General features: G+C 46.0%; 1 protein-coding gene across 36 annotated transcripts; it reads right to left on the reverse strand.

Annotated features, from left to right (window-relative positions):
- Positions 1-5,452: 5,452 nt before the first annotated feature.
- Positions 5,453-27,167, reverse strand: LOC126993239 (zinc finger protein 98-like). 36 transcript variants are annotated; one of them, XM_050852132.1, is made up of 6 exons: positions 26,982-27,144; positions 15,622-15,712; positions 8,537-8,643; positions 8,189-8,275; positions 7,928-8,014; positions 5,453-7,836 (listed from the first exon to the last, which is right to left on the reverse strand). In XM_050852132.1, exon 6 carries the CDS (start codon positions 7,224-7,226, stop codon positions 6,315-6,317), a length of 912 nt encoding a protein of 303 aa, XP_050708089.1. In that variant the 5' UTR covers positions 7,227-7,836; positions 7,928-8,014; positions 8,189-8,275; positions 8,537-8,643; positions 15,622-15,712; positions 26,982-27,144; the 3' UTR covers positions 5,453-6,314. The 36 variants fall into 36 exon arrangements, 35 of the variants coding, with proteins under 35 accessions (XP_050708089.1, XP_050708096.1, XP_050708093.1 ...); XR_007747540.1 differs by having other exon boundaries at positions 5,453-6,783; positions 6,868-7,836; positions 7,928-8,643; positions 26,982-27,167; XM_050852139.1 differs by lacking the exons at positions 7,928-8,014; positions 8,189-8,275 and having other exon boundaries at positions 5,453-7,561; positions 7,744-7,836.
- Positions 27,168-27,723: the final 556 nt, after the last annotated feature.

Genomic DNA, 27,723 nt, shown 5'->3' on the forward strand with positions numbered 1-27,723 from the left:
TGACGTCACAGTCTAACCGTGACGTCACTCAGGAGCAACCTAAAGGCGGTGTCACACTAGCACTTTTTCCGTCAACTTTTTCCGTCGTTTTTCTGAAAATCGTCGATATCTTGGCTGCGGCCTGTCACACACTAACGGTGTTTCGTCTGAAACTTTCCGTCGGCACAGACCATGGGAATGTAGACAAACATGGAGTCCACGCTGCGGCAAAGATACGCTGCTCTGAACCTAATACTGTGTATTGTGAGACTTAGACGAGCTAAACAAGCCAAAAAGCGTGCATGGATGCGCTCATGGTTGGCTCGTCGGGAAAGATAAAGTGTGTACCACAGGCTGTTAAAAGAGCTGAGTTTAGAGGATCATGAGACTCTGAAGAATTGGATCAGGTTGGACAAGAGCCAGTACCACAGACTTCTGGAGTTAGTGACACCTCTTATTGCCAGAAGTGACACCAGGATGAGGAAGGCTGTCACTGCAGGAGAGCGTTTGAGACAGGTTGAAGCCACGCGGAAAGTCTCGGTCTTGGTCTTGGAAATGTAAACAAAGGCGGAAATTTGCAGGCGGAAACGATCCTGATCGTCTGACAAATTCATGCGATAAGTTCATGCGGAACGATGAAAAATCGACGGAAATGGCATTAATCGACGGAAAAAGTGCTAGTGTGACACCGCCTTAACGTCCATTGCCCCGCCTCCTCCTCTCTCCTTCCCTCTCTCTCCCTCCCTCCTCTCTGCCTCCTCCTCTCTCCCTTCCCCCTCCTCTCTGCCTCCTCTCCTCTCTGCCTTCCTATTTAGCGTCAATGCATCCGCGTATACGCGAAACTGGGGCCGCGTATAAGCGGGGGGGGGGGTCACAATTAGTTGACCGCGAATACGCGAAACCGCGATGGGTGAGACCGCGAACGGCGGGGGGTGACTGTATTATATATTTGCGAAAAAGTTTTACTCGCAGGAAATTATTTATCCTTTGCACGGAAAATACGGTCTTTGGTACAACATGCTGTAAGTATATAACATAGTGCAGTGGCTGAACTATTTTTACTGTGTGTATGTGTGTGTGTGTGAGAGAGAGAGAATTGCCAGTTGAGATGATGACTACTACGTCATAGTTACACGTCACATGGACGTCACGAACGAGAGGCACCTAGCCTCGCTACCCGTGCCTGTATAATTTAGTGCAGTTTACCTTAAAGTTACTCCTACAAGTGCCGTAATCATCTACATTTGGCACCTAAGCCTATTTTTGCCAATTAGGTCAGGGTCTTAATCATCATCTTCCAAAATACCATCCTTGTCCGATGCTTTGTTAAAATGTTATATTCGAAAAACTGTGTTTCATAGCGCCTGAAACACATAGTGGAAATACAACACCTCTCATGTCCAAATCCAAATTGAGTTAGATGGAAGATACAATGTGTGGAGGAAGGATAGAATGGGCAAAGGCGGAGGAGGAGTGGTGATAATGATAAAGAAAGAGTTATTAGTAAAATCAATAGAATATGGAGAGGGAAAAGCAGAGATAGTGAGTGTAAGCTTGGAAAACAAGAACAGAGAAAGGATGACGACTGCAGTAACATATGTACCACCAAAAACTACATCATGGAGTAAAGAAGATTATGAAAACATGACTGATGACACCATACAGAGTTTGAGGAGATTACTTAAGGCAAACAAAGGAGTAATACTAGTTGGCGATTTCAATTGCAAAGAGGTTGACTGGGAGAGGTTTGAGAGCAATGGTAGTGATGTGGCATGGGGGAATAGATTCTTGAATTTAATGATGGAAAATTTGATGATACAAAGGAAAGCACTAGATATAGAAGAGATGATGAACCGGCAAGACTGGATTTGGTGTTGACAAGAGAAATTCACGTGAAGGATGAACTGAGGTATGATTGCCCCCTGGGAAAAAGTGATCACGTGCTCATAGAGATGGAAATGGAGGAGGGAGGAAGGGAACAAGATGAGACTTATAGAAGCGATAGATTAAACTATAGGAAAGCAGGGGTGGAAAACCTCGAGAAGTTTTTTGGTGAAATGGATTGGAAAGAGTTAATGAGTACAAGCGAAGTTCAAGAAAAATATGATATTTTCATGAGGGCGTACAACACAGGTGTTATGAAGTTCCTACCAAAATACAGACCGAGGGAGAGGGCTAAAAAGGACTGGTTTATTGCAAGATGTGCAAAGGCAAAAGAAAAGAGAGACAAAGTGTGGTCAAGATTAAAAAGAAACAAAAATCAAAGAAACAGAGAAGACTTTAAGGCAACGAGAAATGAGTACGTGAAAGTGAGAAAGGAAGAAGAGAAACGATACGAAAAGGATATTGTGGAAAAGTGTAAAGAACAACCTAAACTATTTTATAGATTTATAAATGGAAAAATTAAATCAAGAGAAACAATTGAAAGACTGACGGAAGAGAATGTAGAGATCAAAGATCCCAAAGGCAAGGCGGAATTATTTTACAAAAAATTACAGCAAGTGTTTACCAAAGAATTATTATTTAATGAACCACAAGAAAACAACTTAGATATATATATGGAAGAGGTCAAAATAGACAAAAAGGAGATAAAAAATCTATTGGGGGAATTGGAAGAAGGGAAGGCCGTGGGACCGGATGGAGTTTCAGGTTTTATACTTAAAGAGTGCAGAAATGAGCTAGTTGGCCCGATATATGACATCAATAGGTGCTCAATTAAAACGGGCACAGTGCCTAGGGAGTGGAAGAGGGCAGAAGTGGTACCTATATACAAAAGTGGAGAAAAGGAAGAACCCCTAAATTACAGACCGGTGTCTCTGACCAGTGTAGTATGCAAAATATGTGAGAAATTAATAAAAGAACAATGGATGAGATTTCAAGAACATTATCTAATCACAAACAATCAATATGGGTTTAGGAAAGGTCGCTCATGTGTGACAAACTTGCTGAGCTTTTACTCAAGAGTGACGGACAAATTACAGGAAAGAGACAAATGGGTGGATTGCACTTACCTAGACTTAATGAAGGCATTTGACAAAGTTCCACATTCAAGACTGCTGTGGAAACTAGAAAATAAAGGAGGATTGAGAGGGAAAATGGAGTGCTGGATGGAAAGCTACTTAAGAGGAAGAGAGATGAGAACCGTGGTTAAGGACACTAGATCGGAATGGAGAACGGTGGAAAGTGGAGTGCCCCAGGGGTCGGTTTTAGCACCAGTACTCTTCCTAGTCTATATTAATGATATGCCAGAGGGAATAAACAGCTACATGAGCCTGTTTGCAGATGATGCTAACTGCAAAGACATATAAGAAACAGTGAAGACTGCAAGGAGCTGCAAGAAGACCTAAACAAGATTTGGAAATGGAGTCAGAAATGGGAGATGAAATTCAACGTGAAGAAATGTCATGTTATGGAAATGGGAAAAAGTGTAGAAAGACCAAAATGGACATATAAAATGGGAGATCGTGAAATATTAAAGAAAGTAAATGAAGAGAGAGACCTGGGAGTAATAATGCAAGATTATATGCAACCAGGAAGTCATATAAATCAGATCTTTGGTGATACATATAACATGGTGAGAAATATAGGTATAGCATTCCACTACATGGACAAAGAAATGATGAAAAATTAATAACTACTATGATCAGACCTAAACTAGAATACGCGGAAACAGTGTGGTCTCCATATATGAAGAAGCACATAGTAAAACTAGAAAGAATACAGAGGATGGCAACAAAAATGGTTCCAGAACTGGAGGGACTGACATATGAAGAAAGACTAAAGGAAATGGACTTGCCAACACTAGAACAAAGAAGAGAAAAAGGAGACCTAATACAAATATATAGGCTATTGAGTAACATGGAAGAAGTAGATAACGAGAAATTGCTAAGAGAAGAACCTTCCAGCAGGAATACTAGAGGACATAGTAAAAAGTTGAGGAAGGGAAGATGCTCAAGAGACATAAAGAAATATAGCTTCCCACAATGAAATATGGAGGTTTGGAACAGATTAAGTGAAGAAATAGTATCGGCGAAGAGTGTGCAAAGTTTCAAGGAAAAGTTGGATAATTATAGATACGGAGACGGGACCACAGGAGCGTAAGCCCAGGCCCTGTAAAATTACAACTAGGTAAATACAACTAGGTAAATACACTGGTAACATTTCTGTGGCTTATGATTCACACAAAGGAGGGAGTTTCCAGCTTAACAGACACTCACAACAGCTCTGGCCCCAGTCAAAGTGAACGTAATAATGCAAGTTATGCCTCCATGAAACATAGGGAAATGGATAAACATGAGAGCTCACAAAGTCAGAAGTGACATCACCTGTTTTTTGTAATAAAAATATACATATATAATGAGTCTGATACCCGCTAAATGGCCGGGTTGCTGCCAGACCAAGGAGGCTATATTAGAGTCTCCTTGTGCCAGATGCACGAACACACCACGTGACTCAGCGCGGGGACTTGGAATGTGAATGCTGGTGTGACGAACATGCCGGCACACACATGTGCTCCTGCCGACTTTGTCTTATTCATGGAAGAAACTATAGACAGACAGCCAGGTATGAACAGGCTGAAGGGCAGGGCAACACTTCCACCCCAGAAGACACAGCCAAGGAGACAACAATCATGGGAAACAAATGTAAAAAGAAGTGTGGGATGGAGAGGAACAAAACCTTCCCGTGTCTGCCCCAAACATTTCAAGTAATGGCCCTTGCCAGGCACACCCAGACCCAGAACACTTTGCCAACAGTGCCTGGGGAAGAGCTCCACACCCAGCATGAAGGGTGTCAGGCAAACCAGGCCACCAACCCCTGGTGTGGGTACAAGTAACACACACACACACACACACACACACACACACACACACACATGCACGCATGCACACACACACACACACACACACAAACAAATGTAAAACAATATAATTATAGAAAAAAAAGTATGGCTTTAGACAAGGGCGTTCATGTGTAACAAACTTATTGAGCTTTTACTCGAGAGTGACGGACATAACACAGGAGAGGGACGGGTGGGTAGGTTGCATGTATTTGGACTTGAAGAAGGTTTTCAACAAAAATCCACATGCAAGACTATTATAGAAGCTGGAAAATAGAGGAGGACTGAAAGGGAAAATGAAAAACTGGTTGTAAAGTTACTTAAAGGGAAGAGAAATGAGAACAGTGGTAAAGGACATGAAATCGGAATGGAGAAATGTAGATAGTGAAGTGCCCCATGGATCAGTACTGTCACCAATACTTTTCCTAGTATATATAAATGACATGCCGAAGAAAGTAAATAGTTACATGAGCTTGTTTGCAGACAATGCAAAACTGCTGAGACACATAAGAAATAGTAAAGACTGAAATTCTGCAAGAGGACCTGAATAAGGTTTGGGACTGGAGTAAGAAATGGGAGACGAAGTTCAATGTGAAGAAATGTCATGTAATAGAAATGGGAAAGAGTGAAGGAGACCAAAATGGACATGTAGAATGGGAGATGGAGAAATATTAAAAGTTCAAGAAGAGAGATCTGGGAGTGATAATACAAAATAATCAAGTCAGAGAGTCATGTAAATATGATATTCTGAGATATGTATAGAATGGTGAGATATATAGGAATAGCATTCCACTACATGGATAAAGATATGATGAAAAAGATGATTACCACTATGATTAGACCAAAGCTGGAATATGCAGAAACTGTGTGGTCTCCGCATGAGAAGAAACACGAGAAAAAACTAGAAAGAATACAAAGGATGGCAACAAAGATGGTTCCAGAACTGGAGGGATTGTCATATGAAGAAAGGTTAAAGGAAATGGACCTGCCAACACTGGAACAAAGAAGAGAAAGGGGAGACCTAATACTAATTTACAAATTGTGGAATAAAATGGAAGAAGCAGATAATGTGGAGTTGCTACGAAGAGAAGAAACACCAGCAACACACGAGGACACAGTAATAAATTGAGAAAAGGAAGATGCTTGAGATGTAAAAAAATATACCTTCCTGCAAAGAAACATAGAGGTTTGGAACAGACTAAGTGAGGATGTAGTATCAGCAAAGAGTGTGCACAACTTTAAGGAAAAGCTGGACAAATACAGATATGAAGACAGGACCACACGAGCATAAGCCCAGGCCTTGTAAAATTACAACTAGGTACACACACACACACACACACACACAGACACACACACTTCTTCTTAAATTTTCAAAATTGCAGACACTCTGCAACCTGCCTTTGATTCCCTATCTGGGCCATGTGTTCTGTTCTCCATGCAAGACAACGCCCCATCCAGCACCTGCTCTCTCCCACACACAGCAGCACAACACAACACCTCAGAGGTGAATCTTCACGTGTCTCGCAATCTCACCTTTTGTCATAAATCGCTTGCCACAAGCATCACACTGGAACCCTTTGTGGCCACAGTGTCTTATGCCATGTCTCTTCAGCCATGACTTCACAAGGAATCTTTTCCCACAAACTTCACACTCATGGTTTTTTTCACCAGTGTGTGTAAGGGTGTGTTTCTTGAGGTCACCCTTCTGAGTGAAGCTTTTCCCACAAACTTCACATTTATGGTTTCTTTCACCAGTGTGTGTAAGGGTGTGTGTCTGGAGGCTATCCTTCCGATTAAATCTTTTCCCACAAACTTCACACTCATGGTTTTTTTCACCAGTGTGTGTAAGGGTGTGTGTCTGGAGGCTACCCTTCTGAGTGAATCTTTTCCCACAAACTTCACATTTATGTTTTCTTTCACCAGCGTGTGTAAGGGTGTGTGTCTGGAGGTGACCCTTCTGAGTGAAGCTTTTCCCACAAACTTCACATTTATGTTTTCTTTCACCAGTGTGCGTAAGAGTGTGTGTCTGGAGGTTACCCTTCAAACTGAACTTTTTCCCACAAACTTCACATTTATGTTTTCTTTCACCAGTGTGTGTAAGGGTGTGTGTCTGGAGGTTACACTTCAAACTGAACTTTTTCCCACAAACTTCACATTTATGGTTTCTTTCACGAGTGTGTGTAAGGATGCGTCTCTTGAGGTCACCCTTCAGATGGAAACGTTTCCCACAAACTTCACATCCATGTTTTTTTCCTCCAGTGTGTGTAAGGGTGTGTGTGTTGAGGTGATCCTTCCCACCCAATCTTTTCCTACAACCTTGAGATTCATGATTTCTTTCACCCGAGTGCGTGGGTGCTTTTGTTGAGGTCACCCTTCCCAGGGAGTCTTTCCTCAAACTCCTGGCACTCATGCTTTCCCTCAGCAGTGTGTGCAAGGCTGTGTCTGATGAACTTGCTCTCAGTCCCAAACTGCCTCACAGTCCTTCCACTCAAACTTTCCCTTTCCTTATGGCTGGAGAAGGCAGCAGCAGCAGCAGGGTGGTGGTGGTGGTGGTTCTTCTGATCGCCCCTGATCCTCACACCAGTGGCAGTCTGCTCTGCTGCTCCTGGCCACTCAGGCTGCTGCCCGGCCTTGCAGCCGAGGGGGCAGCAAGTCTTCCTCACCGCTACTCAGGGACCAAGCAAGCAGGTGAAGGGAAGGATGCACCAAGGAGCAAGGACAGTGAGTGATGAGCACAGCAAGTGTCTCAGACCCTCACTTCAGCACCAGCACCAGCGGTGGACATCAGGACACACACACACAGAGTCGGGTGCTGTCTTCTGGCCCTGTGCTGCCCACCTCAGACCCTCACTTCAGCACCAGCGGTGGACGTCAGGACACACACACACACAGAGTCGGGTGCTGTCTTCTGGCCCTGTGCTGCCTACCTCAGACCCTCACTTCAGCACCAGCACCAGCGGTGGACGTCAGGACACACACACACAGAGTCGGGTGCTGTCTTCTGGCCCTGTGCTGCCCACCTCAGACCCTCACTTCAGCACCAGCACCAGCGGTGGACGTCAGGACACACACACAGAGTCGGGTGCTGTCTTCTGGCCCTGTGCTGCCCACCTCAGACCCTCACTTCAGCACCAGCGGTGGACGTCAGGACACACACACACAGAGTCGGGTGCTGTCTTCTGGCCCTGTGCTGCCCACCTCAGACCCTCACTTCAGCACCAGCGGTGGACGTCAGGACACACACACACAGAGTCGGGTGCTGTCTTCTGGCCCTGTGCTGCCCACCTCAGACCCTCACTTCAGCACCAGCGGTGGACGTCAGGACACACACACACAGAGTCGGGGGCTGTCTTCTGGCCCTGTGCTGCCCACCTCAGACCCTCACTTCAGCACCAGCGGTGGACGTCAGGACACACACACACAGAGTCGGGGGCTGTCTTCTGGCCCTGTGCTGCCCACCTCAGACCCTCACTTCAGCACCAGCGGTGGACGTCAGGACACACACACACAGAGTCGGGGGCTGTCTTCTGGCCCTGTGCTGCCCACCTCAGACCCTCACTTCAGCACCAGCGGTGGACGTCAGGGCACACACACACAGAGTCAGGTGCTGTCTTCTGGCCCTGTGCTGCCCACCTCAGACCCTCACTTCAGCACCAGCAGTGGACGTCAGGACACACACACACAGAGTTGGGTGCTGTCTTCTGGCCCTGTGCTGCCCACCTCAGACCCTCACTTCAGCACCAGCGGTGGACGTCAGGACACACACACACAGAGTCGGGTGCCGTCACTTAGCGCTGTCCTCCTCCCAGCATGGTGGACACCACTACCTGGTTTGTAAGAGATGTGTTAATGCAATGACTTGTTCTTTCAAGGTACCGGCACACCCCCTTAACAAACAGTTTATATCACTGAAAAGCTGCTCATCAACCCCTTCGATACGGCCGGGCAGAGAGCGTGGCTCACGGCATATCCGGGCACAGCCGCGGGCAACACCCAGATTTAAGCCATAAAACAAACATAGTCATGCATGCACTTGAGCAGCAACAGTAATAATAATATAAAAATAATGGCAATGTCCCCCCCCCTTTTTTTCCCACCCTCCCGCTCCCTCGTGTAATGCGTATATTATAATGTACATGTGAGTGTGTGGCTGTGTGTTTAAGCACAGGCTCAGTGCCTTTGCCAGGATGTTATGGAACACGTCAGAGCTGATGGCCGTGAGAACACATGCTGAGCTAACGCAAGAATCAGCAAATGATGACTTTCATCAACAGTCATCAACTGGAACCCACACCCTTCCGGACGATCTAACAAGCAAATAAAACGAGTGAGCAACGCGAAGACGGGGGAGAAGCCGAGAGAAGACAGGTGACGGGCAGGCGAGCGGTGCTCCGCCGCCCCGCGCCCTGTGGTGTGGCTGGCTCTCAAATTGTGCGACTCGCTAACGTAAACTGTAAACTTTGTGTACAACTGTTAATATAGTTAAAATTACAATTTGTATTGGTATTGCCCTGTGAGAGAGAGAACTAAAGTGAACTTATAACGGCTACCGCTCGGCCAACTAAAAGGCTATTGTGTTATCTCACCTACTACAATCAACTTGTGAAAGCAGGCAACGGTACACCGGACCTGACGTGAGATAACAGTTCGCGCCTTAAACATTAAAACATAACACTTAACACAAACCACGTTAAAAACAACGCCTAAAAGTCTGAACATAAATAGTGTGCAGCGTGGTTACGAACTACAGGTAACTCTCGATTTACACGAGTATTGCGTTCTTGAAGAGGTCGCGTAAATCAAAAACAATGTAAATCAAACAACAGGTATGTTTCTGTCGAAAAATAAATACCATATTTTGCGGCGTATAACACGCACCCCAAGCTTTGAAAAAAAAAAAAGTTCTTAAAATGCTCAAAAATATGTACGGGTTAAAGAACATTGACAATGTACAGTTTTCCGAAATTTATATATTTTAGGTGTAATCTTTACTGCTTGAATTGACAAGTGTCCTTGAGTAAAGCAATGAAAATGGCGGTCGGGCTGGTGTTGTGAGAAATACATCCCCGTACAGACTGATGATGCACAGCTTCTGATATCATAATAAGCATATTATTCCCACCATCACTCGTAGGTTATGACAGACAACTAGGCAAGACACAATTCACGTGGTTCTGGTGACACGCGGCATGCAGCTGTTTGTTGTGTGGTTTCCAAACAATGCAAATGGCGGCCGGGCTGGTGTTGCAAGAATCGTTGAGTAGCGTGGCAGCGTGGGTACTGTATTGTTGTTCAAGTGGCGCGCAGGAAGAACTGAGCTTAGCTGTGTGGCCGCGGCACCGTGTGAGTCCAGTTGCGTGAGACATATGGTGGCCACTCCATAAAATATCGCGTATAAGTGGAAAAAACTTGTAAATTAAAAATTTATTTAGATTTTGGACCCCGCGTTATTTCAAAAACGCGTAAAACAAACTCGCGTAAATCGAGAGTTACCTGTACTCCGAACTGTTATATAGGTGTTATCTTTCTCTAATATAACATAACATAAAATGGTGGCTGGTGGCCGCCTCGTCATTAACCACGTTAAAAATAACACTAAAAATCTTAACATAAATGGTGTGCAGCGTGGTTACGAACTACTCCGAATTGTTATATCTCTCTCTCAACCATAACTTCAGTGACAGTGTGTGAGGGCAGAAACAGTGAAGCGTGTACCTAGCGTTCTGCTGAGGCAGCGCGCGATCTTCCTGCTCCGTGAGATTCAAGTCAGCACCCAGCCACACCCGAGCGCAACGCCCCGCCCCACCCCACACAACCTGAGCGCCCCGCCTCGCACAACCAAGTTTCCTCGGAGGTGTCTAGGCACTTGTTTCTTCCTACGACACAACTAGTCGTAGGTGCGCACTTTTCTTTGCCAGGCAACTCAAACCTTTGAGGGTGACTGGTGGGCGTATATTGTCTGCCCGCCGCCCCTCCCACCACAGCTACCAGCCGACGGACGGCAGACCCTGCCACCCCTGCATCCTGCCCCAGCCACCGGCGAGGCGAAGGACACGAGCGTGCTGAGTAGTGGGGTATCGAGTTGCTGTCTTCGAGGTTTTTAACACATTTTAGCTGACACTATACATTGATACAGTTTCCGTAATTAAACCACTTGTAACATGATTTCAGGTGCATTGCTATTATTATGTTCACGTGTTTAGGCGTGTGGGGCCGTATCTAATCTATTAGAGTTTTCAGCTGTTGATTTTTCTGGCGTGTGGTTGTTTAATATTTTTCTTGAGTAACATTGTTATGCATTTTATGTATAATCATTCATTTTCTTTTGTGTGTTTTATTGCACAGTGGAGAAGTTTTGTCTTGCTAAGCCTCACTCATTATTCTTTTTTCTCTTTTATAATGCATTTCAAAAGCATCGGGGAGGAGTGAGCACATACTTAGTGGTGAAGGATTATTACTTCACTTACTTCTGCAGCGATATATTTTTTTTCTTTTACCATTTTACTCCTCATTTTACAAGTAACTTTTTAATGGCAGAGAAACCTGACCCGAAGTTACAAGCTCTCACTGAGGACTATGAGGGGTGGGTAGAGAGAAATGACAAGTACCGTCACGGATAACGGGAACTGTTCTCACGTAAGGAGTGTAGCAGTCTTCAAAGAGTGCTTGCTCCTCCTTCTACGCTGCATGAGCAACCAAGAGGTATTTACTTACCTTACTAATCCCACTATGGCTTCTGCCCCTAATCACCCGCTAACAGCAACAGCAGTTAGGCCTTTCGCAGGCAGCAAAGGAGGCAGATTATTCGGCCAGGGACTTCTCGTTTCAAAGTGAGATTGTCATGGACATTTCATTCGTGTCAAATCCGGGAGATTAAATATCTCTCAGCCGCTCGAAGGTCAATCCCGGGAACGGGAGCACGGCCCTCATAAACAGGAGCGCGTTCACAGGATGGAAGGATTATGATGCGTTTCGGTCACTTTTTCTTGAAACATTTGGGGAAGATGGGCAACACAGCCTCGTAAAAGGGTGTAAATTTTGCTGTGGACACTGTGCAAACGAGTGGCCGTTTTAACGGGCCAGTGGACGCCTATAGGCTATCTACTGATTTGATCTTGTGTTTTAAACAAGGCAACTGGACAGATGGAGAAACCATTTCTGCAGCTAATGCTGGATTATTACTAGAGTTCCTTGTGTACATGATTGTCCTTAAAGTTCCTCTTCAACGGAGTGCAGTATCCCTTGACTACAGCCCCACTGGCAACCTACACGGTTTTATCAGCCAACTTTTATGGCACTTAAAATAATTTTGGGTCCTTTTTGATGCTTCTTTTGCCGTCGACACGTTCGTCGGGGAGGGGAGCCTTCGCGACCCTCTGACCTAAACCTTTTTGGGTGTCACCAGCGGTAATCAAAATAAATCCTTGGTGTGTTCTTTTACCCGTGGTTTAGGCAGAAATAGTCAGATATATGGGTGGATGGAAATTTGAGCTTTACGATCTATTTTTTTTAATACACAGAATGTACATAGTGATCGTCTCCAAAGACTAGCGCCGGCTTAAGGTTCAGCCTGACGCTGCTTTGTGTATCTTTCCACCACACGACTGTAACCTGCATCCTCGCATTTACTAATTTATGTTTGGTTCCTGAGCTTTTGCCTGCATCTTTTTTTCATGCGAGAAGGGGAGTGCTTGAGTAATACTTTTCACTCTAACCCACTATTTTCTGTTATTGCTGAGTTGATGCAAGGCAGTCAGTCTTCTTCATTTAATTGGACCCGTAATAACCGAGGGTGTAGACTAACATAGGGATAGGTATTTTTTAACCTTCAACCTCATGTGCTTCTGCTTAAAACAGACTTTTTCTCTGCAGTGACAGACTTAACTAAACTTGAGCAGATGCTGTCCCTAACTTTTATTGTAACCAGCATGTGAATATCTGTAAGCTTTGGAAGTATGCAGACAAGTCTTACTTACCCTTTGCTTGACATGCCACTGTTACCCGTTACGGGAATTATTTTTGGCGTCACAGATGTCAGTCATCCACGTTCGTTACGATCGAGGGATAGGTGGAAATTTGTCTTTTTAATATGATGTTTATTAATGCTGGAATTACTTAAACATTAAAACATAACACTGAACACAAACCACGTTAAAAACAACGCTTAAAAGCCTTAACACTCTACCCCAACCCATCCCTCGCTGAATGACTTTGATAAGAAATTGGTTGATGTAGAAATAAATGTATGGAAGAAAGGAAAATGAAAAGGAGAGGAAGTTTCCAAGAAATCCTGAAACAACAAGAAAGGGCAAGAAAAGTGGAGATGGAGCGTGAGGTTGTCCAGGTAATGAGAAACAAGGAAGACTTGGTTCGAATTGGCAGAGAAGAAGAAGAGTGTGATAATCGTGGGTGTTAAGGAGGAGAAAATCCCAATGAAGGCAGAGATATGAAATCCCTGAAGTGAAAGAAACACTGACAAGCTTAGATAAAAGTGCTGGAAGGCTGACAGAGGAGGTGGACGAGGTGACATGACTAGGAAAACATGAGGAAGGGAAAAACAGACCTATCAAGCTGAAGTTAAGGTCACAAATGGCAGCCAAGATCATCTCAAGTCGGAGTGGAATACTAAAAGGGACAGAACATTATAAAGAAACATATATAAGAAAAATATGAGCATGGAGGAGAGAGTTAAGATGAGGGAAACTGTGAACAAAGCAAAGCACAGGAATTAAGAAAGAACAGAGTCAGAAAAATAAAGAGTTTTTGGAGAGTGTAAAACGACAGAGTGATGAAGTGGTGGATCAGGAAGAGGGAGGAGGAGGCCAAGTAAACACCAACACCACCAACAACAACAAGGAAGAGAAGGGAGCAAAAAAGCTTAGGTCAACATTCACTAATGTCGACGGACTTATATAAGAAAAGCTAGAATTAAAAGACTACCTGAACAGAGCTACACCAGATGTAATGTGCACCACTGAAACAAAACTAGCACAAGGCCCAGAAGTGGCGGGAACAGAGGAGTGCAATTACACTATATACAGGAAGGCCACAATAGGGAGGAGTGGGGGAGGGGTGATGCTGCTGCTCAAAACAGACTTAAAAGTGATCAAAGTGAGAACAGGACCAGAAAATACAGGAAATCTGAAGTGTTTTATTACAGCTGAAAAACTGTCAGTAATGGTGACATGTGTGCCCCCACACGGACGAGGGAAATATATAACAACCTGTCAGAAGGTACAAGTAAAGCATTAGAGGATACTATTAGAAATAGCAAGAATGTACATAATTCTAACAGGGGGCTTCAGCTGTAAAAATGTCAACTGGGAAAAGTTTGGAGTGGAAGGTGAAGAAAATACATGGGGAGCTAAAGTTTTGAAATTGTCAGAGCTGGGCACTTCCGTACCTCTGTCCGCACCTCCGCTCCTCCGGACCTGCGGACCTTTAAACGAGGTGCGGAGGTCCGAAGTGCGGAAAGTTTTTCAAAAGTGCGGAAGTAACAGGTGCGGAACGGCAGTATTTTAAGTCCGTACCTCCGCACCTGAGGTTTTCAAGGATAAAAAAATGAAAACGACAAACAGTCCGCGCTCTGCAGTAATACTTCCGGTCGTTTACGCGGTCTGTGCTGCAGGGCATGTTTTCCCGCCACTTGAGTGACGTCACTCATTCAGATTTACGGCCCGGTTCAAAATATACCGTTTGTCGTCTGTCTTAAAGGAAGTGCGTCATCAATGACAACACCACGTGCACGGATAGCAAGAACCCAAGGTGCTGCAGTATTGCCTTTTATTTCTTTTTTTTAAGGTACGGACTAGATTTTTCAGGCGCGCTTTAATAGTTTTGGGTACGGTACCGGAGGTGCGGAGGTGCGGTACCGGAACGAGTGAAAAAATTTTAGGCGCGGAAGTACAGGTACGGACTATATGTGTTTCGAGGTGCGGAGGAGCGGTACCGGACTACCCGATATCCAGTAACGCGCCCAGCTCTGGAAATTGTCCACAGAAAACCTCACGACACAGTGGGTGAAGGAAGAGACGAGATTTAGAGGAAAGGATGAATCAGCAAGACTGGACTTAATGTTCACTAACGGAACAGACCTGTTAAGTGAAGAGCAACATGAGTGCCCGCTGGGAAAAACTGACCATACAAGACTAGATTGGAGGAACTGGGCCTGCCAACGCTGGGAGAAAGAAGAGAAACAGGAGACCTGATAGTGCTGTACAGGAACACAAGTGGAATGGACGTGTTGGACAGAAATTATTTAATCAGATGGAAGGGAGGAGGCAACTAAGAGGACACAGCAAGGAGTTGAGGAAGGGGACTTGTTTGAAAGACTTAAAGAAGTACAGTTTTCCACACAGGAGTGTGAATACATGGAGTGGACTTAGCACAGACATTGTTGAAGCATGTGGCAGTGTCCATATAATGAAGGAAAAGTTGGAGAAGCATAGAATGGGAAAAAGGATTGTCTCAGATTGAGGTCAGGCCCTGTATACTACAAATAGGTAAATACATTTTGGTAAATATACACACACACACACACACACACACACATCTGCATACCTTCATACAAATACACTCCCTCTCCACAGTTTATAGAAAACAGAACATAATCAGGTTAAGGTTTACTTCATGCACCTTTCCATGTCTTGTCTCCTACTTAACAGCTGCTCTTTGGTTGCCACACGTGTGCTCTGCTAACCTTCCAATAGTAATAGTAATAGTTAAAGTTTACTTCATGCACCTTTCTATGTCTCATCTGCTACTTAACAGCTGCTCTTTGGTTGCCACACGTGTGCTCTGCTAACCTTCCAGTCTCCCGGAAGTCTGTCACTGGGGGTCAGCGGCTGAATGGTGAGTTGATGCTGCCAAGTGAAAGGGCCAGTCATTTGGTGATTTCTGGAAGGTAAACAATCTCATAACAAAAGTGTCATATTTTGCCCTGAAATAAAGTGTCTCAAAATTATTGGCTACCCTTTCCGCCACAGTCCCCCAAGCCAGCCACCATCTTGACTCGGGTGTAATTCAAGAGGCTTGGCCCTAGGCTTTTCTCCAGCAAGCTTCTAAGGCCTCGGATCATTCACTGGGCAGGCGGTGGCTGAGTGGTTAGCGTGCAGGCCCTGCATTCACCACATTCTGGACAACAAGGGTTTGAATCCGCCGCTACCACCTGGAATTTTTCAGTCACTGCGAGTGGCCTAAGACTACCCACATGATGCCCTGAAGACCACCCATCAACCCGGACTTTAGAAGAACCGTCCAAGTCATTCAAGAATGAGCTCCGGGGGGCGGCATGAGGCAAGAAAAGGTGGAGCCACGATAAACACATGCCTGCACCAAGACGGCTCGGGCCGACCACCAGGCCCCTCAAGAAAGCCTACCGGTGCTACAGGGTTTGACATAAAAATTAAATAAATAAAAAAAATCTGTTTACAGGTTTAATTCGTTCCAGAATTTTGCTCACAAACCAAAAAACTCGTAAACCAAAATGAATTTCTCCATTTAAGTTAATGTGAATCCCATTAATGAATCACATATATCGCAAATTTATGAACATAAATATCATCATACATATCTTATACATAATAAGGGTAATTTTTCTTACAAATAGCAATGATAAATAATATAGAATAATAATATAAAAATATGTATATAAGTAACATATATAGTGCTGAAAACACGAAGACCGCACACTAGAGCACAAAGGTAAGCGGATACGGGCGCGGGTGCTGCCTCTGCCAGTGTGCAACGCGGACTGAAGGCGCCGGCACACTAGGCGTTTTCCTCCAACCGATGGGGCTAGGAGCAACCGTGGTTGCCTGTACACCTAAATGGGAGCGAGTTGTTGATGTGGGTAAACACTCCTGTCCTCCCGTCTTTGAAGCCACGATGGTGCCCACAACGGCTTCTTCCTCCATGTAACTATAGCAACAAGTCCATAGTTTGAGTACCAGCAGCACAAGCCACAGCAGCCCTTACTTTGGCAAGCGACGTCCTGTGGATACAGGGTGACTGGTTTGTTTACGTTGTGGATATGGGCGGCCGACCTTGGTCATGTGTGATGCACACTCAGAAAAGTTGGAATTGTGTGTTGCGCCTACCACCAATGCGGTTGGAGGAAAAAGGTCCAGTGCGACACCAGTTTGAGATCCCACTCCCACTGTTTTCCGCTCTGAGCGCTCTCGTCTTGCAGCGAACAAAGGAGACCCACGCTCACGTCTTCGACTTGTACAAAGAGGATGCTCGTACACCAAGTCACCACTTGTAAACCAAGACATTTTTTTTTTTTTTTTTTCCTCATAATCAAAACGCTCGTAAACTAAGGCACTCCCAAGCCGAGGTATCACTGTAAAAAACAGGCCAGTTCACCATAAAACACTTTGTGGTGTTTTCTGTGGTTTGTCATCATCAGAAAATTGAGAGCAACTAAAGAATAATTAGTTCTGTGCATTGTCATTACTATTATGTTATTTACGAATAATGAACGCACTTCCTCTCCACTGAGCCACAAGGGCATTCAACACACAAGTTATCTTGCAGCTGTGCTTTGTGTTGTTGTTGGTGGCCTTGTCTCCCCCCCCCCCCCCCCCCTCTCTCTCTCTCTCTCTCTCTCTCTCTCTCTCTCTCAGTATGGTACATAGTAGGGAGGTATGGCCTCGATACATCTAATAAGAGTGATGCTAAATGTATGAAGTATAGGAAAATCTATCCTGTACCTGTACCTTCTCTTCCCTTCCCTTCCTCTCTGTACCTCCTCCTTCCTTCTCTTCCCTTCCTCCCTGTACGTCCTCCCTTCCTCCCTGTACGTCCTCCCTTCCCTTCCCTTCCTCTCTGTACCGGGGAATATTGACCAAAGGGTAGCCAACTAATTTCAAGATGCTGACTGCTAATTTCTGGACAAAATATGCTGCTGTTTATCATGGATAGTATTTTTCTCCGGAAATCACTAAATAATTGACTTTTCAATGCCATTTTGCACCCGTTGCCGCCACCGCAAAATAGCTCGCAGAGGTTCAACTCGGGGGACGAGTGGGAAATCTTTCTTTTTTCTTTTTTCGGGGGGGGGGGGGGGGGCGGCGACAAGGCACAGTAACTCAAAGTACTCAGAGGGGGGCACGGACACAGCACAGGGCTCACAAAAGCGGGCAAGGCACACAGGGGCAGCGCGCACGTCTCTCGTCTCTGGCAGCTGGGCTCTATCTCTCCCCCGCGGCACGGCTGGTGGCTCCCGGCACGGCCGCCGCGATGCACCTCACGCCGCTGGCCATCACCAGTCCGCGCCCCAAACTAGCACCCCCACACACAAATAACACAAATACCCCCAAAAAATATACCCCCTGGCGTAACAATATTATCCCTTGTAGCTCCTCCCTTCCCTTCCCTTCTCTTCCTCCCTGTACCTCCTCCCTTCTCTTCCTCACTGTACCTCCTCCCTTCCCTTCCCTTCCCTTCCACCCTGTACCTCCTCCCTTCCCTTCCCTTCCACCCTGTACCTCCTCCCTTCCCTTCCTCCCTGTACCTCCTCCCTTCCCTTCCCTTCCACCCTGTACCTCCTCCCTTCCCTTCCCTTCCACCCTGTACCTCCTCCCTTCCCTTCCCTTCCACCCTGTACCTCCTCCCTTCCCTTCCTCCCTGTACCTCCTCCCTTCCCTTCCCTTCCCTTCCCTTCCACCCTGTACCTCCTCCCTTCCCTTCCTCCCTGTACCTCCTCCCTTCCCTTCCCTTCCACCCTGTACCTCCTCCCTTCCCTTCCTCCCTGTACCTCCTCCCTTCCCTTCCCTTCCCTTCCACCCTGTACCTCCTCCCTTCCCTTCCTCCCTGTACCTCCTCTCTTCCCTTCCCTTCCTCCCTGTACCTCCTCCCTTCCTCCCTTCCCTTCTCTTCCTCACTGTACCTCCTCCCTTCCCTTCCCTTCCACCCTGTACCTCCTCCCTTCCCTTCCTCCCTGTACCTCCTCCCTTCCCTTCCCTTCCACCCTGTACCTCCTCCCTTCCCTTCCTCCTTGTACCTCCTCCCTTCCCTTCCCTTCCCTTCCACCTCCTCCCTTCCCTTCCTCCCTGTACCTCCTCTTCCCTTCCCTTCCTCCCTGTACCTCCTCCCTTCCTCCCTTCCCTTCTCTTCCTCACTGTACCTCCTCCCTTCCCTTCCCTTCCACCCTGTACCTCCTCCCTTCCCTTCCTCCCTGTACCTCCTCCCTTCCCTTCCTCCCTGTGCCTCCTCCTTTCCCTTCCCTTCCACCCTGTACCTCCTCCCTTCCTTTCCTCCCTGTACCTCCTCCTCCTTCCCTTCCTTCCTCCCTGTACCTCCTCCCTTCCTCCCTTCCCTTCTCTTCCTCACTGTACCTCCTCCCTTCCCTTCCCTTCCACCCTGTACCTCCTCCCTTCCCTTCCTCCCTGTACCTCCTCCCTTCCCTTCCTCCCTGTACCTCCTCCCTTCCCTTCCCTTCCACCCTGTACCTCCTCCCTTCCCTTCCACCCTGTACCTCCTCCCTTCCCTTCCTCCCTGTACCTCCTCTCTTCCCTTCCCTTCCTCCCTGTACCTCCTCCCTTCCCTTCCTCCCTTTCCTTATCTTCCTCCCTTCCCTTCCTCCCTTTCCTTCCCTTCCTCCCTTTCCTTCTCTTCCTCCCTTCCCTTCCTCCCTGTACCTCCTCCCTTCCCTTCCCTTTCCTTCCCTTCCTCCCTTTCCTTCTCTTCCTCCCTTCCCTTCCTCCCTTCCCTTCCCTTCCTCCCTTTCCTTCCCTTCCTCCCTTTCCTTCTCTTCCTCCCTTCCCTTCCTCCCTGTACCTCCTCCCTTCCCTTCTCTTCCTCACTGTACCTCCTCCCTTCCCTTCCCTTCCACCCTGTACCTCCTCCCTTCCCTTCCTCCCTGTACCTCCTCTCTTCCCTTCCCTTCCTCCCTGTACCTCCTCCCTTCCTCCCTTTCCTTCCCTTCCCTTCCTCCCTGTACCTCCTCCCTTCCTCCCTGTACCTCCTCCCTTTCCTTCCCTTCCCTTCCTCCCTGTACCTCCTCCCTTCCCTTCTCTTCCTCCCTGTACCTTCTCCCTTCCCTACCCTTCCACCCTGTACCTCCTCCCTTCCCTTCCCTTCCTCCCTGTACCTCCTCCCTTCCCTTCCTCCCTGTACCTCCTCCCTTTCCTTCCCTTCCTCCCTTTCCTTCCCTTCCCTTCCCTTCCTCCCTGTACCTCCTTCCTTCCCTTCCCTTCCACCCTGTACCTCCTCCCTTTCCTTCCCTTCCTCCCTTCCCTTCCATTCCTCCCTGTACCTCCTTCCTTCCCTTCCCTTCCACCCTGTACCTCCTCCCTCCCATAGCTGGGCATGATAACAGAAAACCCTATTCCCGATAACCGATAACTAATAATGAAAAACCTTATTAGTGATAACCGATATTCGTTAACTGGAGACACAAATATAGGCGATAACCGATAACCAATGCCCGATATAAATCCACAATTCCGATACTAGCTAGCGATAAGTCTGATAGGCTAAAACAATACTATATTGATATTTCAAATAGAAAAACATAGATGAATTCAAATTTTCATTATCTGTATTTTAGAAAACTTACAAAACCTGAAAACCACACGTTGACACGTACATATGGACGGTAATACTAGAAATGCCTGAACCGGTGTTGTGTTATTTGGCGTCCCCACCGTCAAAAATTGTTTACAAACACAGGTCTCTCGTGAACAGTGCATGCTCAGACCAGCAAGCGTAGACCTGTACACTCTCACAAAGCTTTTAAACCGTAATTAAGAGTTGCTGGAAGGCTGAATCAGACATATAGTACAACTACCACCATCCTCGCTGTTTCTAGAACGACACTCTGTACGAGTTGTATTTATATGTACAGAGTGTACGTCGTTCTAGAAACAGCGAGGATGGTGGTGCTGTATGTTTGATTCAGTTTTCCAGCAACTACTCTTAATGTGTTAAAAAAGCATTGTGAGACTGTACAGGTCTACACTTACTGGTCTGAGCATGCTCAATTCACGAGAGACCAGTGTTAGTAAACAAAAGCGCCAGCTTTTGACGATGGGACACCAAATAACACAACACCGGGTGCCTTCAGTATCACGGCATGCTCACAAACGAATATGGAATATCAAATTTGAGGTAATGAATAATCATTTTGGGGGCAAAGTTAAGTGATTTTTCTCTATGATATATTGATTTTTGAGTAGCATAAAAAAATAACCTAGTGTTTTAATTTTCATGATCTAAGTATGAAATCTCATCACCGAAGATATTTCATACCCCGAAGTTTTTTCATACAACACCGGGCTACGCATATAGACAACGTTTTTTTCTAAGAGACGGAAAAAAAGTAGCGATTATCGCAAGTTTGGTTACAAAAGTAACGAAGATACCGATATATATTTGAATAAGTAGCGGATGGCCGATAATCCAATTTCGTTATCAGCGATAAAGTATCGCGATAACGCCCAGCTATGCACATAGCCTACATATGGACGGTAATATCAGAAACGCCTGAACTGGTGTTGTGTTATTTGGCGACTCCACCGTCAAAAAGCTGCGCTTTTTTTTTAAACACGCTGGTCGTGTGAACATGCATGCTCAGACAGAAGCGCGTACCTGTACAGTCTCGCAAAGCTTTTTAACCGTAATTAAGAGTTGGTGGAAGGCTGAATCAGACATACAGTACCACTACCGCCATCCTCGCTGTTTCTAGAACGAAACTCTGTACAAGTTGTATTTATATGTACAGAGTGTCGTTCTAGAAACAGCAAGGATGGTGGTACTGTGTGTCTGATTCAGCCTTCGAGCAACTCTTAATGTGTTAAAAAGCTTTGTGAGACTGTACAGGGCTACGCTTACTGGTCTGAACATGCGCAATTCACGAGAGACCAGTGTTTGTAAGCAAAAGCGCCAGCTTTTGACGATGGGACACCAAATAACACAACACCGGGTGCTTCAATATCATGTCATGCTCACAAACGAATATGGAATATTAAATTTGAGGCAGTGAATAATCATTTTTGGGGCTAAATTAAATGATTTTTCTCTTTGATATAGTGATTTTTTAGTTTAACATAAAAAAATAACCTAGTGTTTTAATGTTGATGATCTAAGTATGACATCTCTTCACCAAAGATATTTCATACCCTGAAGTTTCTTCATACAACACCGGACCACGCATGCGCAGTAGGGAGAACTTTTTTTTCTGAGAGGCGGAAAAAAGTAGCGATTATCGCTAGTTTGGTTACAAAAGTAACGAAGATACTGATGCATATTTAAATAAGTAGCGGACAGCCAATAACCCAATTTTGTTATCAGCAATAAAGTATCTCGATAACTTATCACGATAACGCCCAGCTATGCTCCCTCCCCTTCTCTTCCTCCCTGTACCTCCTCCCTTCCCTTCCCTTCCTCCCTGTACCTCCTCCCTTCCCTTCCCTTCCTCCCTGTACCTCCTCCCTTCCCTTCCCTTCCACCCTGTAGCTCCTCCCTTCACTTTCCTTCCTCCCTGTACCTCCTCCCTTCCCTTCCCTTCTTCCCTGTACCTCCTCCCTTCCCTTCCCTTCCTCCCTGTACCTCCTCCCTTCCCTTCCCTTTGTTGGGACGCCCGAAGCCCATATGACGTAATTTACCTAGATTTTCAGAAAGCGTTTGATAAAGTTCCTCGTTAGGATTATTTCTAAACTGAGTTCCCACGGTATTAACGACCATCTATGTGCGTGGATTCATGACTGGCTCACCAACAGAGAACAACGTGTAGTTCTTAATGGTGAAGCATCGGATTGGCAACCCGTCACCAGTGGCGTGCCCCAAGGTTCGGTCCTGGGGCCAACACTATTCATAATTTACGTGAACGACTTAGAAACTGATATCCTATCAAAAGTAGCCAAATTCACTGACGACACCAAATTAGGAGGTACGGTAATGAACAGTCAAAGTTGCGAGAATATTCAATCAGACTTACTAAGACTTGCTGACTGGAGCGAAAAATGGCAAATGAGTTTTAACGTAGATAAATGTAAAGTAATGCACATAGGTGAAAAAAATCCTAACTTTAAATATCAGATTCAAGGACATGAGCTCAGCGAAGTAAAACAAGAAAAAGATCTTGGTGTCATTATCAGTAACACTCTTAACCGTGGGCTTCGGCTATAGGAAAGCCGATAAGTGGCCGAGAAACGGCAAAATTACACTGCATTTTGAAACTAAGAAAAGAGCATGGAACGTACATCAGAGTGCGCCTCTCATAACCATAAAGCTGTTAAAAATATTTACTTTTACTCAAACTTCATATTTTTTGGGTGGTGTTTGTTACAAAATAAACAGTCTTGTGACGCGTGGCATCTAGCCGAGAGTCGCTTGTCGTCTACTTTAAAGAATTTGACAAGTGATTACTGTGTGGATGGCTAATTCAGTCTGCCATAACCTTACAGCACCACCTATGACAAAAAAGCCCGTCTCAAGATCACTTACCCACTGCTGTGACCCAGGGCATGTATGGTGGGTTGCTCTATGCCACCACCGCCTACAACTAGCTCGAATTATGGGTTTTATGGTGAGCCCATTTTAGGGTCCACCGTACCACAGCCACAACTCGTGAAAGCCCAGAAAAGGGTCTGCTGACGTTCTCGGGTTAAAATGAGTGATCAATGTTCTGCAGCGAGTAAAAAAGCCAATATGATGTTAGGATTAATCTCAAGAAACTTTGATTATAAATCACCTGAACTTATGAAGAGATTATATTTAGCATTTGTAAGACCACACCTAGAATACGCCGTTCAGTTCTGGTCACCGAACTATATCAAAGATCAAGTTTTGCTAGAAAAGATACAGCGACGAGCAACGAAACAAATTCCAGCACTCCGAAACTTGCCATATGACGAGTGTTTAAAGCGTTTAGATATGTTGTCCCTAAAAAAGCGAAGGATAAGAGGGGACTTAATTGAAGTGTTCAAAATCCTTAATGGATTCGACAATATTAACCCAGATAGTCTATTTCAGAGAGACACCAACACAATAACACGCAGCAACGGTATGAAATTAAAGGGAAACCGATGTAACACATTGGTGCGCAGAAGTTTTTTCAATAATAGAGTCGTCGTTCACTGGAATAGACTCCCACCGTCAGTAGTTAGCGCACAGAGTATCAATAGCTTCAAGTCTTCATTGGATAAGTACTTCAGGGATATAAGATTATACTGACCCTTCTTCGCATGTTTTCAGACAGATTGCAGCAAGACCTCAACCTAAATCCATATTATTCTCCCCCACAACCTAGATTGCAAGTAGCGTAAGTTAACAATAGAGTAAAGCAACAGTTAATATCCGCATGACGGGTGGAGTGAGGTGTGGGTGCAGTAAGGTGACAGGTTACTGGTGCAGTGCCTAGTACCGCCGGTAAAATGAGGATCAAGCCTCCACCTGTGCACCTGAAACTACACCTCACCCATCGTGAGTATTAGGGGGGATCCTGGGGCTGCCCTGTGTAGGCCACCCGGCCTCTTCCAGTCTCCCTGTGTTTCTGTGTTCTTATGTTCTTATGTAATGAAGTCATTTTCCCCCACAGCTTAGGTTACCAGTAGTGTAAGTTAAGGGTAGTAATTTCCTCTGATTTCTCTCTTTACTGTAAAATTTCCATGTCCCTTTCTTCCTTAAAGGTACATGGTGTTCTCTTCTAACTATTTCCTGCCTGCACGTTGCCGGAGGGAGAGGTGGGTGGGGAGGAGCCTTCATCTTTTCTGTCCTGGGCAAAAATTAAGAATAACCACTCCAAACCAATATTCATAGTAATTTAGCACGTGAAAGAATTATCATTATGCATTTTCGTGTACGTTTTACCTTGGGGAGTGGCCAGGGGGGCAAGCCTCTTTAATTATAGAGTTAGGTGGCTTGGATTTTCTAAGTCCATTGTTATTGTTTCCTAACCGCCTCTATACACAGACTGAGCCTCATACCTGCCTTGCAGTGCACCTTACAAACTAGTTCCTAAGTCAGTAATATCCAAAACGTAAATGGATTATAACGATTTCGGACAAAAAAACGGTCTTTTAAGAGTTTTACGTTATTTTTTCTCTATATTAAAGCAACTAATGCTGCAGCTATTTGTATTTTCTAATACATTCGTAAAATATTACTACGCGAGGGTATCAAGCCGCCTTAATGGATGGAAGGCCTGACACTCACTCCCTCAAAATATCAGTCTACTTTGCCTTTCGGTAAGTGTTAACTGAGTATTTAACCTCTTTACTGGTGTGCATGTAGGTTGACAAAAGGACCGATTACTATCCCAGTACCGGGTCCAACAAAGACACGGGCGTGTCAAGTGTCACATGGTGTGACAAGCACGTGTCAGAAAACAAACGGATATTGTTCAATGCGCAATACTTATAGAGGAGTTTGAGTAAAATGGAGGCCAGGGTCATACGTAGCAGTCGGTAGGTCACTCCCGCGTCAGTTCGATCTGGATGACAGCTGTCACAAATCTGTTTTATTTTGTACCTTAAACTACTCGGTAAAAATTATCTAGCATCAACTTACAAGAAGTGGATGGGTTAACCGTCAGTATTGTACCATATGTAATTATGAAACATGACATTTCCCAAGAGTTGCTCGACTACGATTGGGATGGTGGGGTGGGGGTTCAACTACGCTGACCATCCAATTACACGCCCTACACTCGTCAACAGACCCGCTGTGGCAGCTGCTACGTTATATAGGAATAGATTACAAGAGTATACGTAAGGGAATTTCCTTTCTTTAGAGACTAGGGATTTTTCCCGATTTTGAGGATTTTTGTAGGGACATTTTGAAAGCCCATTTTTCAGTGATTTGGCCGTCCACCACCAAAACCACTGTTCCCTACAGGGATTAATCGAGCTAACGACCACCAAAACCACAGCTCCCTAAAGGGATTAATCGAGCTAACAACGCCGCTGCAAAATAGCTCGCATTCATTACCTACCGTATGAAGCATCACTAGGTCTTCATATATTTTTTTTCTACAAACGTTTGGTTAGCGACAGTACGCTTGGTTAGCAACGGTACGCTTGGTTAGCGTTGGTATGCTTGGTTAGTGATGGTATGCTTGGTTAGCGATGGTACGCTTGGTTAGCAATGGTACGCTTGGTTAGCGATGGTACGCTTGGTTAGCGATGGTATGCTTGGTTAGCGACTAGCCCACGCATGTGAGACCAGGTCCACCACGCGTGGTTATTTTTTTTTTTAGAACATGCAGCCCAACGGCTGCCGTGCTGAGGGCCGGGTATAGCCAGGGCCTGTTCAGCCCGAGTCCCGGATGACCTTGAGTCATGGCTCAGGGCTGTTTTGGGGTGGTTAGCGATGGTATGCTTGGTTAGCGATTAGCCCACGCATGTGAGTATACGGTAGGGATTTTCCTTACTTTCGAGACTAGGGAATTTTTCCTGATTTAGAGATTTTTCTAGGGAAATTTTGGAAGGCCATTTTTCAGTGATATGGGCTCCCCCCCCCAATACCCCGGTTCCCCACAGTTCCCCAGGCTTGTCTTGGGGGATTGAGGGGGCTGGGGTGGTGGAGGGGGTGGAGTGGTGATTCTTAAGATTTATCCTCCCTTCCCTTCCCTTCCCTTCCACTCTGTACCTCCTCCCTTCCCTTCTCTTCCTCCCTTCCCTTCCCTTCCTCCCTGTACCTCCTCCTTTCCCTTCCCTTCCCCTCCCTTTCCTCCCTCCGTGTTTCTCCCTTCCCTTCCCTTTCCTCCCTCCCTTTCCTTCCCATTCCTCCCTCCGTGTCTCTCCCTTCCCTTCCCTTTCCTCCCTCCGTGTCTCTCCCTTCCCTTTCCTCCCTCCGTGTCTCTCCCTTTCCTTTCGTCCTTCCGTGTCTCTCCCTTCCCTTTCGTCCCTCCGTGTCTCTCCCTTTCCTTTCGTCCCTCCGTGTCTCTCCCTTCCCTTTCGTCCCTCCGTGTCTCTCCCTTCCCTTTCGTCCCTCCGTGTCTCTCCCTTCCCTTTCCTCCCTCCGTGTCTCTCCCTCCCCTTTCCTCCCTCCGTGTCTCTCCCTTTCCTTTCGTCCTTCCGTGTCTCTCCCTTCCCTTTCGTCCCTCCGTGTCTCTCCCTTCCCTTTCCTTTCGTCCCTCCGTGTCTCTCCCTTCCCTTTCGTCCCTCCGTGTCTCTCCCTTCCCTTTCGTCCCTCCGTGTCTCTCCCTTCCCTTCCCTACCTTCTCCTTCTTCTTGGTCTTCTCCTGAAGGTCGGGGATACACACTTCTTCTTCGTGGGTGTTTTATGGGGCTATTTAGGCTACACGAGACTGTGTTTACTCTCTCCTTGCTCTTGCTCTTGCTGTACAGGTGACCCGTTGGAGAGTCAGGCCTTCGTATCGGCACAACCTGTAAAATAAAACAACACAAGCGGTATATATCCATTACAAATCTTTCAATTCCCTATTTCTTGCACACCACATCTTTTCCAGAAAACTCCTCATGGCTTTTATAATTCTATCATTTGCTTCATCACTCAGTCCCAGCAGCAGCAGCATCCATTCCCTCTCTGTCCTTGCAATCCTCCCATTCACATCCCAGCCCACCTCACTCAGTGCCACCCTCATCATCTCCGTCCTTTCTCTCCGGTACCTCCCACACACCAGTATCACATGCACGACAGTTTCATCCACACCCCTGTCACACATCTGACACACTTTGCTGCGGGACTCAGGCCACCTGTAATTTCTTGCATTCACATTCATACACTGCGCTCGAGCTTGGAAGAGAAGATCCAGGCTTCCATCATACCAGCTGACACACTGCGGGGAGTCCTTTTCCCTGTACCACTCCAAAGTGATCTATCGCTCCATCGCATGTTTCCAGACCGTCTCAGACCTCTCTTCCACTTTCTCACACCCCATTCTAGACCCTCGACCACGTACTGTTCCTGTCAGTCACCTTCCACTCAAAGAAGCGCCT

Source organism: Eriocheir sinensis, unplaced genomic scaffold, assembly GCF_024679095.1.
Source record: "Eriocheir sinensis breed Jianghai 21 unplaced genomic scaffold, ASM2467909v1 Scaffold589, whole genome shotgun sequence".
NCBI classification, from domain to species: domain Eukaryota; kingdom Metazoa; phylum Arthropoda; class Malacostraca; order Decapoda; family Varunidae; genus Eriocheir; species Eriocheir sinensis.